At 49.3% G+C, this 16,751-nt stretch overlaps 1 protein-coding gene across 2 annotated transcripts; it reads right to left on the bottom strand.

The window, feature by feature from the left end:
- Positions 1–335: 335 nt before the first annotated feature.
- LOC135811974 (uncharacterized) lies at positions 336–16,413 on the bottom strand. Of its 2 annotated transcripts, none has more exons than XM_065325253.1 (7): positions 16,140–16,413; positions 5,715–5,918; positions 5,173–5,289; positions 4,441–4,527; positions 3,356–3,541; positions 2,374–2,481; positions 336–1,654 (listed from the first exon to the last, which is right to left on the bottom strand). In XM_065325253.1, exons 1-7 carry the CDS (start codon positions 16,234–16,236, stop codon positions 1,305–1,307), a joined length of 1,149 nt encoding a protein of 382 aa, XP_065181325.1. In that variant the 5' UTR covers positions 16,237–16,413; the 3' UTR covers positions 336–1,304. The 2 variants fall into 2 exon arrangements, with proteins under 2 accessions (XP_065181325.1, XP_065181326.1); XM_065325254.1 differs by having other exon boundaries at positions 5,715–5,915; positions 16,140–16,411.
- Positions 16,414–16,751: the final 338 nt, after the last annotated feature.

Below are 16,751 nucleotides of genomic sequence, written 5' to 3'. Positions count from 1 at the left end.
AGCTTTTGTTCTGTATGTCTCCTCCCCCACCCCCACCCGTGTTTTATTGTGGGTCTCTCTTGTCCAAGCTGCAGCTCATTTCAAATTGTGTTAAAAAAACTTTAAAATATATAATTACCTGAGTGCTCGCAAGGCTGGCAGGGAAGCTACTGGTCTGCCCCCCTCCCCCAACATACACACCATGCACGCACATTCACAACACCCCCCCCCCCCCCCCCCTAACTCCGCACCAACCATGCGCCACCCATCTGTGGACGAATATACTTTAGTGCTACATTCCCGCAAAGGCCGAATCCGGCGACACCACTACCTGGCAACCTTGCCACGTCGCAGCATTCGAAAACGCATGCCTCTTTGAACACACGAGAACGCATTAATTATTTAAAAATTCTCCGGCCAGTGGTTGCTTGGCTAGTAAAATAGGAATAGGCATGGTCTATGCAGAACAAAAACGCAGGCAATACAGGTGCAAGCAAATCTAAAAAAGTGTGAACAGTTGTGCTGTGATACGCATAAAGACAGGGCCATAAACTACCTGCACGATTCTGTGCACCACTGACCGGGGAATTGCCAGCCATCGGCGCCATAGCTAATGGCGTTGACTAGCTGGAAATGTTCAAGCGTACACGAGAGAAGCTGTCTGGTGGACAGAGCACAACCGATAGGCGTACCTGCGGATCGAGCTCTCTGAATCGTTTCCGGATCACGGGTATCCAGGTATCTATACAATAGTGCGAAGGGATTTTCCCCTTCCTAATAAAAAAAACTGTGAGAACGCAGACGTATCAAACGACAAACGATGAGCAGTGAAATGAACAATGGACCCGTCTGAGACGGGTCTTGTGCGTGCACTACGTTATGCATGTTTACTGGTAGCGAGTGCATATGGAATGTGTGGTCCCCGGCCGTCAGGCGTAATTACCCTAGTGAATCTAAGAATTATCCCGACCGGGAGCCAGCAGAACAGAGTCGATGCCAAGCAGAGCTAAACTAGTCCGAACAAAAAAATGTTGTCATCTATGCTGGAACAAAGCAAGCGAACGAAATCATGTTCACTCGAGGTCTGAAATGCAACCCCATGCAGCGCAACTGCAGTGCAGGCGGCTATGGTGGCAGCGTTGAGCCGAGTGCTACTATGGCAACGCAAGCGGCGGAGCCTACGGCATTCAGAGACTCGATGAGGCTTCTCCGCTGTGTTCCAGTTCGACCAACACAGTGTCCACATGCCTCTCTATATGCAAGGTGTATATGCCGCCGGTATGCTAAAGCACTAGCTGCAGATGTCGGTGTCCCGGGCAACATCACTAGCGTCCCTGGTGCGGAGAGCAGTTGAGGAAAACGCCTCTGAATTTCCACTCCTTTGTGTCGCTCGGAACGGCTGCGTCCTTTCCGAATGTGACCAGCGTGGAAGCAGTTCCAAAACGGTTCTTCATACGCACCCTAACGTGGCAGGTCGGGTAAGTGGAGTTAGCGTTGACGTTATAGGCGTGCCTTTCGCGAAGCGAATGGCGACCCCTGGCGCACACCGAGCAGCATAGAGTTGGAAAACAGGCGCGTTCCAGCTGCAGAGTCTCGCTGATATGGTTGGAGCTCATCACGAAGATAGGCTTACTAGCACGGCAAATTTCACCCGACACGACTTTGTCACGCGGTCCTGTTGGAGAAAAATACGCGCGCGTTCACGCACGCACACACATACGCACATACATACGTGCGCACGCACGCACACACACACACACACACACACACACACACACACACACACACACACACACACACACTGATGTGTATAGGCGTGCATGTGCACAAGCAAAAGTAGTTGCATTGTACAGCAAGATAGCCCATGGCCCATTGATTGACTCGTTCGCAGCCATACCATTGTGCGGTATACAGCGTGGTACTGAAGAACATACCTGTGACTGTCAATTTGCAAGCAGTAGGGGACTGGCGATCTCGCTCTTTCATTGCTCACACTCGTTGTCGCCATTGGATTGTGAATGGACGTAGAGCGGGGAATATGCGCTCGTGGGCCTTTGCTTCGCTGGGCGACAGCTGGTCAATATCTACTGTACAGCAGTGTGCTGCTGTGCCCCACCGCCTTTTATTTGCTGAATCCGGGGTGTTTAAACTGCGGCTTAAACTCCGGAAACACGGCACTATTTTTTTCAATAAGAGAACATGCCTGAGAAAACCAGATAAAGGAAAATGAAATTCGTCTTTTTTCCGGGGCTTTGCACAGTCGATCCCCACCCCAAAGGAAACTTGCTTGCAACATTCGATCGAAATCGGAGAGATCACTTGCACACTTCGTCTGGTTTTCTCCAGCATGCTCTCGTAAAATGCAAATATCAGACAACCAGCAACTTGGCTTACCTAGGCGTATAAAACGACCATAGCCACCAACCACCGTCAGTGTTCGGGACTTTCTTCTTGTTCCCTTGTGCTCCCGCACCTCAGGGTCCACTTTGAACTCGGGCTGCCCTGTGCGTGTGATGAGAGAACGAAATCCAATGTGTAATACTGTGATTTGCACGTGCTGGAGGTTATCGGTATTATTACTGAAGTATTAGGTACAGTCATGTGGCATTAGCCAATGTAAATATGATGTAAAAAAGCAATGAGTAAAACTAATAGTGCACTCATAACCATGTGCCTGTATAAAACAATTATTAAAATGAAATTTTTAAAATTCAAGAACGTTTGATGATGGTCACAAGAAAACGTTCTGGATTTTTTCACGTCAATAATCGTTTTATTCAGTCTTGTACATGGTTATGAGTGCAAAATTAGTTTTATTCATTGGTATTTTACGACTATTGTCTCCTCTTAGGTTATTAAATATGATGTGGGTGATTATTACTGACCACTTAGCATCTGTTAAGATCAGGGAGTAGTAAACCCTGGTTGACATGCTTCAGCAAAGACACAGCACAGCGATGCGTGACTAGTGATTAGTGACTCGCTAGAATCTCTCGCCGTATACATGTCGCCTGCTAGTGGTTCCACTGACTCATGCTGCGTACACAGCGCCCATGAGCGATTGTCACTTTTTCATTAAGTGATCCTTTGAAAGACACACTGCAGAATATTGAGAATCGGCATGTGAGTGCTCCAATACAATGCCTGCCAGCTGCGGGCTTTACCACATCTCTCTGCTCTCGGGCTGTTGCCATGGATACCATGGTGGTGTAGATGCCCTACGTATTCGTATTGGCCACTAATCATGAGTGATTTACAACAGGTAACAGTGGTGGCGGGGGTGGGGGTATGGCCTGCATAATCTGCATGTGGTCCACGATAGGAGGACCTGGAGCAAGTGTGTGCGAAGTTCGCTTCTCTCGCCCACAGGACTTGCCTGGAATTTTGATCTCCAGTCGGCGGCTTTGGCACAGCAGCTTGCAGCTAGGCAACGCCGTTGTCTCGCCTGGTGTGCTGTTGCCGTGGTGAGACTGCTGCTGCTGTTGCCGCTGTAGGGCTCCAGCTTGTTCGCACTCCTCCAGCATATGGTTTCTGGCTGCAGCGCATGGTCTTCGCACGGTGCCTGTGCAGACGATACAGAAACACAGCCAGAGTGCTGTTTGTGTTACAGTACTACTGTCGGTCCGGGGGGGGGGGGGGGGGGGGGGGGGCAGCCTCGTAGCCCGTCCATTCTTATCTTCATACATGTATACGCATACATGTACTGGTCTATGCACGGTTGAGTCGCCGTGTAGACATCAGTATGCTGTGCTTTGTGAAATTCCAGCCTGTCCGTTGTTCGGTGCCCGGCAGTGCTGTACCAGTAGGTCCAGCGTTCTTTCAAACAAACAAACCGTTAAACAGAGTGTTGACCCTATCGAATAACACCATTTATTGGTGTACATTGAGCAATAATGAGGCAATGTCAATTCACAGTGTGCATCGACACAGCAGAACCTGCAGCCTGACATATTATTCACGTCTACCCGCTGGCATGCCGCTATCCCCCCCCCCCCCCCCCCCCCCAATCTATACTCTCTTGTATCATCATCCTTCAATGCGACGGACACCCGATAGACGGTCAGCCTTTGGGTCATCCTAATAAAGTTATTATTTAATTTTAATTATGTTGGATGGCACATGGTCGTCAATCTCCTGTACAGCACTATACTAGCGATGACTCATGGTGATTAATCTCCTGTACAGTACTATACTAGCGATGACTCATGGTGATTAATCTCCTGTACAGTACTATACTAGCGATGACTCATGGTGAATAATCTCCTGTGCAGTACTATACTAGCGATGACTCATGGTGAATAATCTCCTGTACAGTACTATACCAGCGATGACTCATGGTGATTAATTTCCTGTACAGTACTATACTAGCGATGACTCATGGTGATTAATCTCCTGTACAGTACTAAACTAGCGATGACTCATGGTGATTAATCTCCTGTACAGTACTATACTAGCACTTACCAGCTTGTATCCATATGACTGCCGAGGTTGTTCCCTTAGGAATGACCACCTCCCGCTTGATATGCCGTGAGGAGTGGATCATCATGCCTGCAGAGGACAATGTGTGTGTGTGTGCGTGCATGCGTGCGTGTGTGTGCGTGTGTGTGTACGTGCATGTGTGAGCATGTATATGCATGGTTGCAAAACACACGTATCTCTGCATTAGATTGAATGATGTCATAAACTTTCTTCGCTCGGAGCCATTGCATAATTAGGCCTGGGAGGTGGCTTGCTGGTGGAGCCTACTTGAACGTCATGTGTGGCTTTCACGTAAACCACCAACAACACTGCCACGATATGCCCAGTGCTGCTCAATGAAATCCAGTCACAGCGTCACTCAAGTACGAGCCCTAGACCGGTGAACACTGGGCTGAGAAACCGTGCAAGGCGCAAACTTAAGTGATGCAACTAGATTTCCTTGAGCAGGACTGTAGATGAAGCATACCCCCCCCCCCCCCCAACACACACACACATGCGCAGTCCTGCTCAATGAAGTTCGGTCGCGTCAGTCAAGTCTGCGCCTTGCGTCTCTTTGCAGCCCAGTGTTTGCAGGTCTGGAGCTGCGCAACGCCCGGCGCGTACTTGACTGACGGGATCTCCCTATGCTGGATTTCATTGAGGCGCACTGAAGGCTAGGTTCATGACTTTATTACTGTAACGTTCACTCACAGCAAATACTATTCAATTACTTACCCATGCTTGCCTGCTTGCTCAGCTCATAGCAATCTGTTCTACGAACATACCGGTTTTGGAGGAATGCGACTTTCGCAAACACATTGATGTTTGCTCGCACTGCAGGCGGCGAGTCGTCTGAAAGAGAGAATTCAAAAAGCATATTGAAATTGCAGTCGGTCGTGCAATGTGCATCGCGCGCGTACATGCTCCAATGCGCACACATGCGCGCGCGCGCACACACACACACACACACAGATGCCACACACGCAATCGTGCCAAAAGACCTGGTGGATGCTGAGTGCTCCACAAGATTGTACATGACATGATCATTACCTTTGAGGCGGGGGGGGGGGGGGGGATCAACCCCCGCCCCGGGGGAGGGGTGACCAAGAAGAGAACCGTTGTGGGGGTTGTGTGGGTGGGGGTGGGGGGAGGCTTGACAAAATAAGAGAATCGTTGTGGCACAAAGAACTGTCTCCGTATCTTTGTAAACTGATTTGGGGAAGAGGGAAGTGGAACAACTCCACTCACTCGCACAACACTTTCAGACATACTCTCACCTGTCAAGATAATGGAGGCGGCAATTGTCAATCGATTGCTCCCGGTTATGCCCAGCTTAGGGGTTATCGTCAAGTGGCGCGTGTCATTTGCCACTAGTGGTCCCCATGTGCTGGGGCGTTCACACAGCCCAACAGCTTTCAGTCTGCCGTCTGGCCAGGACTTGATCGGGTCATCGCCAGCCACCTCCGTAGGACAACCTTCTGCTAATAACATCATCCAGCGTGTGTGTTCAGTCACCCACATGAACACACAAATGTGACACGCACACACACACACACCACATTCATGCACACACATACAAGAAACGTGACAAAGAGATTCCAGGGTGTCCAATAGAGTGACCAGCAGAGCTAGTTGCAACAACAGTAAGAGGGTTTAAACAGTGTTTTACTCTTGAGTTCCACGCACGAAGCGATCACCAAGAAAGCATACAATATTTTAATTGCATGTGCGCACAGTCTTGCTCTTCAGCACTTCACTCGCATCCCTACTCCGTCGCGTGATGGGTTCTTTCTTACGATCATAGAGAGCCAGTAATTCTTCAAGAATATTTTTTGGTTCAGTGCCAATTTCCGGTAGTTTTTCGATCAATAATCCCTGCTATGTCGGTAGTGACCCTAGTTTTCTGGTAAAATACCGGAAAAACCGGTATGGTTGGCAAGTATGTACAATGTAGATCTTGCACCATGCGGATATGTGGTCAACTCGATGGAGCCCACTGAATCGAAGTGACGGTTCTTCTTGGATCAGACGAGACCATTGCACGCATGTAGATAGCTGCACCGGAAGAGATCACCAGCAACACTCCACGGACGAAAGCAGTTACTCCTGACACGCTTTTAAATTGTTTGTTACATGAAAGATCGCGGGAACTCATCAGGTGAGAACCAGTTGTTGCATGGATAATGAAGGTTGAGCGTAGTAATACGTTCTATATTGCACGTCAGATATTTGGAGCAGTGTGCGTACACTAACGCATAATGATGGTGGCCAACTAACAGACGCGGAGTGGTCTTGACCGGAAGTAGCCCTATTACACCCTACTAGAGACAACTACTAGTTCTAGCATCACAAGTGCCAAGCCAATCACGAGGAAAAAAGAGGTACACAAATAGGGTAAAATCCGTTAAAAAAAGAAAGAAAGAGGAAAAACACAGTGAAACGAGTTCTGAAGCAACTATCCACGACTGTGACAGTGTAATAAGCAGTCAGAAAGTGCGTTAACAGGGCACAACACTGACAGGCTACTGAGACCTGTACATTTTGCCAAATTATTAGAGACCCACAACCCCCTCCCCGGAATCCGCGCCCATGCACCGTGTGGAACGGAACGAAACAAGCTTACCAGGAGTACAATATTATTTAGTAAGTTCTTGCTGTCGTGGTGTGTTGCTGGTGAATTGTTCGAAAAGAAGAACCATTACTATGGATGGACGAACGCTAGTAGTACGCTCTTCAACGTTTCCCTTCTGGAGCAGGATAAATGATCCAGCGTCAGCAGAACGCACAGCAGCCCATGGCGTGTAATGCCGGCAGAAAACCTGGCAGAATTTAGTGCTTTTCGGGTATGTTTCATGCATGTTTGCTTTGTGGATAAAGAAATGGAGCAGGATTCAAGTGGTGGTGGTGGTGATGGTGGTGGTGGTGGTGGTGGTGGTAGTGGTGGTGGTGGTGGTAGCGGTGATGATGATGATAGTGCTGGTGGTGATAGTGCTGGTGGTGCGGGAATCATACAAGCGCCAGCACCACAGCTTTTTAACACGCTGCCATACCCTTAGAGTACGTTGATGTGTACGGTGTCTTAAGTTGCTGTTTGTTTGTTATTTTATTCCATAATTAGTATTGTTCCTGTTTGTTTGGGTTTTGGTCATTTTCTCTATGAGGTCTTCTCCGATTGGTGGCCCCAAACTCATTGTGTTCCACTGCAGTTTGCGTTCCTTTTCATTGAGTTCCAGTGCACTTTGTGTTCATTTTCCTTTGTTTTCATTCTAATTGAATTTTGATGTATTGCGTTTTTGCTTGCCCGTACAAGAGGCTGTTCCATGTTAGTGGTGGTGGTGGTGGTGGTGGTGGTGGTGGTGGTGGTGGTAATGATGGAAGTGGTGGTGGTAGTGGTGGTGGTGGTGGTGGTGGAATGAAAGCTTTTAAAAGAAATTTCAGTGGTGCTGGCGATGGCTGTGGAGATGCTGCTGATACGGTAATGGCGGCGGTGCTGTTGCTGGTGGTGTGGTGCCGGTGGTGAAGGCACAGTTTTCCCTGCTCTTCCGGGTGTTGTGTGCGCATTCACAGGTAGCGGCTCAGTGTTACCTGCCGTTTTGTTGTTGGATTTGGTTTGCCCGGGTTGCGGGCCAGCGGGGACACTGTCTTGCCTTGCAACGGACAGGCCGCAAGCCCGGCGGAACCGGTCCGGTCGATCAGGCACTGGCCGGACCAGCATTTTGACCACCGATATGTGTTTAAGGCTGAGGAGGTCATGCCTGCCTGCCAGTCATATCCCTACTCAAAGTATGACGGACCATGGCATGGCCGGACCATACAGTCCAAAACTGCTTTCGCTGGACATGCAGTGAATGGATCATGCAATGTAAAGCGGACTTGGAACCACGGTTGACAACAAAAAGACGTGACTCCTAGAGATTAGTGACGAGTAGGTTTGTGTGAACCTGAACCGGGATGTTCACGATGACTCCAATTCCTTAGAACAGAAAAAGGGCCACGTAAAGCATGAGCTGATTGTTTAGTAGCTGCTGGTGGTGTTAGCGTAACTTGTGGTTCCTTGGTCCTTTTTCTTTTCTATAGATCCTTGCTGTACGTGCCCCGAGGCATGGCACCAATGCAAGCTGATGCTTCCCGGGCGAGATAGCCACCCTAAGAGACATGCCCGCCCGAATGGTGATGGCTGACAGACTCGCGTGGCTCGATAGTCCAGACGCGCACGCTGCAAGGAATCCAATTCCTTGTCAGGAGACAAGATTCGCTCATTCTACCAACAGAGAATGATGTTGCAATCGCCCGGCATGTGATGATACATGTGACAGTGGACGTACATGTATAAGTAGTTATCTGATGGCATGTGATTATACATGTGCCAGTGGACGTATAAGTAGTTATCTGATTGCTCCGCCATATCTGGTGACAGTTGCATCATTACTAAGCCAGGGATCCTGTCACTACTTTGCACGTTTTTGTTGATGATGCCATTGCTGCCGTGAAGGTCACGCAAAGTACGTGTGCCTGTGAGTGTGAGCAGCTCCCGCAGGCTGCACCCTGTACACGCCACGGACCCGTACACCAATCAGCCTGGTACATGTATATGCCTAACACTAATGCGCGTCAAAGCCGGGGCTCTGCCAATCGGTGATGCTTGTAGTCAGCACTTTTTTTTACCACAGTGCGTCCTCGTCCTTGTAACATGCTGTCAACTGACCACCAAACAATCTGTGGCCGGCTGGTGGATGCAGACATGCAGAGTACCAACTCAGTTTAGCATTGTGGAAACCTCGAGAAGTAACACTAACAGAGCAGCTACACAGTGATCCGTCGAGACTTTTCCTTGCGCCAGTCACAAACCCAACGCATTGGATACGTGTAGAGGGTGTGTGGAATGAGACCGGAGAGCAGAGGCGAGGGAGCACAGTTCTAACTCAGTTTAAGATGATAATGATGCATGGTGCTGCAGAGTGCAGATGTCACAGTCTGTGCCGGTGAGGCAGTGTGAAAACTGTGCTGGTGCCTTGAAGTGGTGGTAGCGTGGTCCAGCCTGATTGTGACCATTTTTAATGTGTGGCCAGTACATGAGTGTGGTCTGCTTTTCTTTGCAGAGAGGTATGGGCTACGGAAGGGTCTACTGTACACCTCATGATGAGCACAATCACGCCACTAGTAGGACTACCCAACTCCTACAGTGTCTAATCATGTCACCAGCTGCACGACCAAGTCATTCATATACATGTACATGACTTTGTATACATGTACATGCACAGCTGATATGGGAGGCAATTGTCTTCAGCATGCTTGATGGTGTGTCACACTCACCATGTACCGTGTACACACAAGGAACACGGATAGAGTGATCAACACACTGCCGGATATCATGATGTGGAATTATGATTCAGTGTACATGTAGTTCGTATTACGATGCTGTGAAACGTATCCAGCCACTGTGCTCCGCATGCATTGTGTATCCTTCTATACACTGTCTTTGAAGCCATGGTTTCGGATGAGCAAAGCCGCGGAGCCAGCATGCAAGACTGACCTCGACAGAAACGTACTACATGTATTAGTATAACCGGTACATGTACATGTAGTGATTCATGCACGGGCACAGTGCCATAGCACAGTCCTGCTTGATGAAATCCGATCAAGCAGGTGGATGCCAAGCCTTTCGTCCTAGACCTATGGACGCTGGGAGCGTAAACTGTTGCAGTGTGCAAACGTGACTGAAATGTCGGATTTCATTGAGCAGCATGACTGCACTTTGTCCTGGTACCGTGCTTCTCCTAGTTTTTGACAGCGTGACGCTTGGCCGGGCTGGCCAGCTCTCATGATGTCTCAACTTCTTCAAATCGTGTGACACCCGCTACGGCCAATAATGCAGAGTAAGTGCGTTTGTCACACGCTCCCCGGATTTAGTCATTGGCTCCTTGTATCATGCTTTCAAAGTCACGTGTATAGTAGACAATACGAATAGTACGATGCACAATGCTTTTGTTACCTCGCTGATCACGGGAAGTCTCCGAGGCGCCGAGCGGAAGCCAAGCTGGACGATGTGACCTTGATCATCGGGCATCTCGTTAGCGACATCACGGCTAAAGCACTGGTACTACTAGTAGTAGTGTTGAAGAAGTAATACTAATGTTCAAAGGTCATCACTATGGTCAAAGTCTATGGTAAGATAAATGTACTTGTAACCGGTACCGTCAGCACACTGTCGAGTCTGCCTACATATCAGCATTGCTCTGACCGCTGTAGTCAAAGCGTTTGGCGTAGTGACGGTACGCATCTCCTCTCCCTCTTTGTCTACTCGTATAATATTATTGCGACAGAGGGAATTATCTCCGGGAGTCTTTTCCGCTTAGTTTTTTTCGTCTCTCAACTGCTTATGAATGAATCCCTTATCCCGTATGCCACGTAGTGTCCAGTAGAGAGCGTTGAGCGTGACAGAAACAGGACAGGATGAGAAGATTAGCAGCCATAACATCTACATGTACATGACAGATATTGTCCAGTAGTGGTCAATGAAATCCGATCAGGTCTTTCCAGTGCGGTCTGGCCGTTGTGCAGAACTAGACCTACGCACACTGGGCTGCGAGATGGAGCAGGGTGCGAACTTGACCCCACAGACCGGATTTCGGTGATCAGCCCTGTAAACAGTTTACATGCACATGTATTGTTGCTAGGATTGGCCCAGAGGCCAGCACGGTCATAATACAAGGTAGACTGACTGAAGCGGTGTTGCCTGGTGTGCATGGCATGAAGCATGGCAGCCCGTTAGTTAGTGAACTCTAGACAGGACTGGTCCCAGACCCTGGCCATGTGTTCGCACGGTATATTAATGACTGCAGCCTCCAACCGGTACTCATCAGGAGACAGTCACCCACAGGCACTGGGGTCAAGCCGTCCATCACGCCATAATCAACAGCAGGTCCTGGACGTGTGGTTCTCGTCAAGCTGGTCTTCAGAAGACAGTTGGCAGCTTTTTGATTGCCGTAGGTTCCAGAGTCGCGTCAACCCGTCGCCTTTTAAGTTTGCTTTTGTCAGCCAGTGCAGTGTGTAGTGGTAAGTGAGCCGGAACCTAGCAGACTGGGTGAGTTGTGCAAGACAATCCTGCTACTGACTGCGCTAGCTCGCACTCTACAGTGCCAATGTGCCATGCTTGCCAGCTCCGAAGTATACCTACGTTCCTACCACACCTTGGTCCCAAGACCATTGGCATTGGGCGGGTGAGCGCACTTCACCTCACCGGCACAGCTCAATAGCACCTACACACCCTTTGTAGTCCCCTATGTTCTCTTGATGTTATTGTTGAAAATGTTGTGGTTCTCTACCATTCTATGTAGGCACGTGCACTTTCATAAAATTAGAAGAAAAAAACACAAACAAAACACTCGTGGTATTCCATTTTCATATACGTGTACGTGTACGTCATTTTGCGGACGTTAGTACAATGCATACGTGTACGTGCTGACATGAGCACAAGTCACCAGTAAAACCTGTTTGAGCGACCACACTCGTGTGATTCAACCTGCCTTGTGCGACCGGCTACTTCAGGAGTCAGGTCCCGGATGGCTGCAGTATTATGCAGTATTCGTTTTGTAGCCTTTCCGCACAGGGACTCCTGACACCTCACCTCTCTAAATGTACGAATGCACCATGTGCAACCACGGAAGGATGGGGGTCCAAGTATTATGTGCCCATTGCTTGGCTGTCCTCGAAAGTGAGCACGAGACTGGACCTCGGCGAAGGCCCTAGAGGTGTTGCCGGCAGCCCCCCCCCCCCCCCGTGCTAGCGAAGATGTTTGACAAATTCAAGTTGAAAACTTCGGTGTGATACGAAAATTACAATACGGTCATAAACATTAATATGTAAAATTGGTACATCCCCTTCGTCAGTGTATACCTGTTAAACAACGGATACTGTTGCGATCCTCGCACGGGATTGCAAGGTCTCAGTCATGGGTTTCTGGAACATGCAGTTTCCAGTGCCATTGGTCTTCGCTCTTCTGTCGTCCAAGGGGGTAGTAGAGTTGACGCAAATGCCACCATGCATAATAATGTTACCCGCCAATCAATCGGACAGAAAAAGATTGTGATGAGGGATCCCCTTTGCACAAGTCACTTGTCTTTAGTGCAGAGAGTGGCTTGAGGTTTACCCGTTGCAGGCCAACAACAGGCTGACTGTGAATGCTCGGTTGTCATGAATTAGTAAACAAATTCTGGCCTTGACAGCTGCCTACCCGCAAGTGACCTTGCACGAGATTCGAGTTACGTCTTCTCTGAGACTGGATGTGCTCATAATGTCAACATATCCTGGGAAATGGCATCGCATCTTTGCACGATCTGACACCTACAGCTCGCGTCTCAGAGCCAGCTGTCATGCTTTGGCCAGGAAAATGAGTGCATCAAAACGCTGGAGGCTCTGAAACAGGCATTCAGGCCCAATCAGTACCAGAAATCTGCACGATACGGATGCATTGAAGGTCAAACACCCACGGCTAAAACTCGGCTAGGAAGCCTAGATCCAAGGCATGTACATGTGTATAGCCTATCCATTGCATCCATATCCCGTGACTGATAATATGTGGCTAGAAATTGACCGCTCATCAAGCCCTTTCATCCAATACAGTCCCCACTGGATTTTGAAAACCCACTTTTGTCCGAATTAGTGTTCAAAACCTCTCCTGAAAATCGCAACTCTTAGCTTGGATATGCTTGTCAAGATGTTTTGCCGCGGTCTACCGGTCCCTAAAAAAAGATTTCACGGTTCTCTTGAGACTCAGTTATACTGAACTTTCAGCATCCGTAGCAACGTCCCCACCCTGCACAAAGCTCAAAGACGCAGATCCACATGTACAATGTAGCTCCTACAGCAATGGGAGGTGAGTAGACCAGCCCACCAGCAAAGTGGTCAAAGAACGAAAATCCCATTCGCGAAATCCACACCTTTACACAGTTTTATCACTCCCTGAAGGTCAGGATGCCGGATTCATCACAATCTACATGTACATATACAAATGTAGTCATGTGCCTACAACACGCGCGGCATCAGTACAGTCGCTGCTTCCAAGCTCCTTGCCTGTTGCCTGATGATTGTGGGTCAGTTAATTAAACCATGCAACTCGCCGAGTCACCGTAACACACATCCCTTGCTTTCCTTTGTCAGTTTGTGTGGTACTAGTACTTCTTGTGTACAGTATTCGGCTCTGCCCATCACATGTATTCAGCGCTCTCTAGTCTAGTCTAGTCTCTGTTAGTCTAGTCTCTGTTAGTCTAGCACCAGCACTAGTACTAGTACTGAGTAGTCAGTAGCAGGCTAAACTGCATGGTACTACTGACTACACTACACCATTGTATACATGTACCTCCTCTAGCTCTGTACAATCACGCTGTACATGCACAGTACTGGCCGAAGAAATCCAACCTCATGAATAAAATAGCGCCCGCGGCTTCGCAGCCCTAGCAATACACACACGTACACTGGTCTGGGCACTCCGACAAGCAATACACACACTTACACACACGTACACTGGTCTGAGCACTCCGACTAGCAATACACACACGTACACACACGTACACTGGTCTGGGCACTGGTCTGAGCACTGGTCTGAGCACTGGTCTGAGCACTCCGACTGGGAACTACGTTATTCATGAGGTTGGATTTTTCTGGCCAGTCTTGTACATGACTGGCGATCCTGACGGGCTCTGCGCGCAGGCCACAGGGCACATTCGGATTCACAATGTGACATGACAGGCGATGTGCTACAACATGATGGAGAGGACAAGGACACGTTGACATGTAACTTGTAAGCAGCCAGGGCCTGACAGGGATTCTATCTTTTTCGTGCTGTCAAAAACAATGACTGGACAGCGTGCATGTGCTGCATGCACCAGTCACGTTTCACTGTCAGTTGCTTGAACACAAGAATACGTGCTTCCTCCACAGTGCTATACACACATGTGTGTGTGTGTGTGTGTGTGTGTGTGTGTGTGTGTGTGTGTGTGTGTGTGTGTGTGTGTGTGTGTGTGTGTGTGTGTGTGTGTATGTGTGTGTGTGCGGTGCGTGTCATTACCACGTTGCCTCAAGCACAGAATAATGTACATGTACCACACAACACTACCCCCCCCCCCCCCCCAACACACACACACAAGCAAAGCATAAGCAATGTAGATCTACATGACAATCATGCACATCAATACGTTTTGTTAGGTACCTCCTCAACACATTGTATTATTGTATCCTCGCTGAACCACATTGTACCACTACGTACCAGCGATATCCTTGCGGCTAGCAATTTAGCGTAAGCGTTGCACTCCCCCCCCCCCCCTCCCTTCGTCCACCTCTTCCATAGCGTGTGAGTGAGCGGTGAATAGGTGCGTGAGCTAAGAGAAAAATTAATCACACCACCACTGCTCGTAAAGCTTTGCGGTCTCGCAAGTCGACTTGCCTGCCCGATCGTGGTGTATGGTTAGGTGACTCACACAGGTTGCCTGTCAGCAACCATCTGTCTCCTGTCTGCCGTGAACAGTGAGCTGCGTGGGGTGCATGACACCAGGTCTACGGGATAGCAGCGAATGTGTTTCCTTGCAGCCACGGCCACCAATCCTTGGAAGTATTGTAGCGGCTACCGGTATACCAGTACTAGTAGTACTAGTAACGGCCGAGATGCTTAGGTCAGCCAAAATAGTGTAGTGGTGCGCCTACAAATGATCGGGCAGCCATAACTATCGTTGGGGCCGCGTTCGCGACGCGGGCACGTACTTGCGTAGCTGCGCCGCAAGCGTTTCCTTGCGCAACAACTCGACAAAGCTTGCCGGGCACGTAACCGTTGAGCGTGCTAATGCGCTTGTTCGATTGCCTGGTGATTATGCAGTCATCCTGTACATGTACCAAGCTGTCGCCGAAATAGGAGAGAAAGGTTTTAGGATGGAGCTACACGCCCTAATCTTTCCGCCAGAGAAAAGCGCGCGTACAGTCATCACCAAGCCCCATACGGCGTTGAAAACCTCACACATGTAGGAGTCATGGTCCTTGGAATGCTTAGACGAGAGAGCCCAAGTACGGTATGAAGAGCTCCTGTTGGCGGACACCATCTTTTTTCTTTTGCGCATCTGCCATATCGCAGGCAGCCAACCACATCACAGATCTAATCATCGTCCGCCAGGTGCCTTACGCTGCTTGAAAAAAAAACGCAAGGCGACACCTACCATATAGAGAGCGCAGGCCCTGGCGCCAAGCAATTTCACACCTCCTGGAACCAGACACCATGGGCCATGGCGAAAAGACAATGGCGCAGATCTCAGCGCGAGTAAACATGGGCTCTTGTACATTCTTCACACCTCGCAATTGTAACAATTTTCACACAGTTCGACTGGGTCTTGCAGTGGCCAAACCCGGTAGAGTGGCAGATGGCAACTATTTAGAATGGCGAGTAACAGCACGCAGATGGGCAGGCGCCATGGGTCTTTGTTTGAAAGTTGTCCTCGTCTCACCCAACACATGTTGTATGTGAACGCTAGTTGGCCTGCCCCGGGACGCTAGCTATTGATCAGAGAAATGACAAAGGTATCAGGGACACGTACACTAACAATATGGCCCTGGCTACGACAGACCATTAAGAGAATGGGCGTCTCGGATCAAACCAATCAGCCGTGAGACAACTCTACAACAATTGTTCTAGTCAGCGACGGGTTGACAACGTCGTTTACCTTTTTGATCCCGAGCTTCCGAGGTAAGCGCTGTCATCATCATCACCAGCAACACGCCGCAAAGAAGGGTCGGTAGATTCTTCTTCCATAGCTCCATTCTGCGATGCCACTAGCAACTGCGGAATGAGTGCCCTAGAGAGAGAGAGAAAGGGAGGGAGGGTGAAAGAGAACTCCTCTGAACCGGCGACAAGAAGTACAACAGGAACTCGAAGCAAGTGGTGAGATATGAAGTCCTTTCGCCGAACTATAGCCGGAGTAATGAGAGTTGCGTTCGGAAGCTCGGGCATCGTGGATTCACCCATGCACCGGAGTGTGGTGTTGCGCGTTGGCTGGGCGCACAGGTACGAACAGTAGGGGATGAGCCGGTGATGTCCGTGAATGCGTGTCAAGGCGTTTTGTTACCAGCATAACTCGTTTACGAGTTTCCTACGCTCCGCGAGCCTGTGTGTGACTTTGACGTGCTGCGGGGGCTTCACGACTCGAGTCGCTGCATTGCTGATTACTGCCACAACCTGTTACAACTGTCGACCGGCCACCGAGAGCGATAAACCATACCTAAAGATAGAATAGAACTGAACGATCAGAATAATGTCACGCGAGGAGGTTTTGACA

Source organism: Sycon ciliatum, chromosome 3, assembly GCF_964019385.1.
Source record: "Sycon ciliatum chromosome 3, ocSycCili1.1, whole genome shotgun sequence".
NCBI classification, from domain to species: domain Eukaryota; kingdom Metazoa; phylum Porifera; class Calcarea; order Leucosolenida; family Sycettidae; genus Sycon; species Sycon ciliatum.
Note: the sequence above shows the minus strand (reverse complement) of the source record. Positions and strands in the feature narration are given on the sequence as shown.

Excerpts from the sequence above, each read along its gene's own strand:
- LOC135811974 (XM_065325253.1), bottom strand. The coding sequence starts at position 16,236 with ATGGAGCTATGGAAGAAGAATCTACCGACCCTTCTTTGCGGCGTGTTG. Across the intron at positions 5,290-5,714 it reads CGCCTCCATTATCTTGACAG|ACGACTCGCCGCCTGCAGTG; the intron begins GTGAGAGTATGT and ends TCTCTCTTTCAG. Across the intron at positions 1,655-2,373 it reads TGGTCGTTTTATACGCCTAG|GACCGCGTGACAAAGTCGTG; the intron begins GTAAGCCAAGTT and ends TTTCTCCAACAG.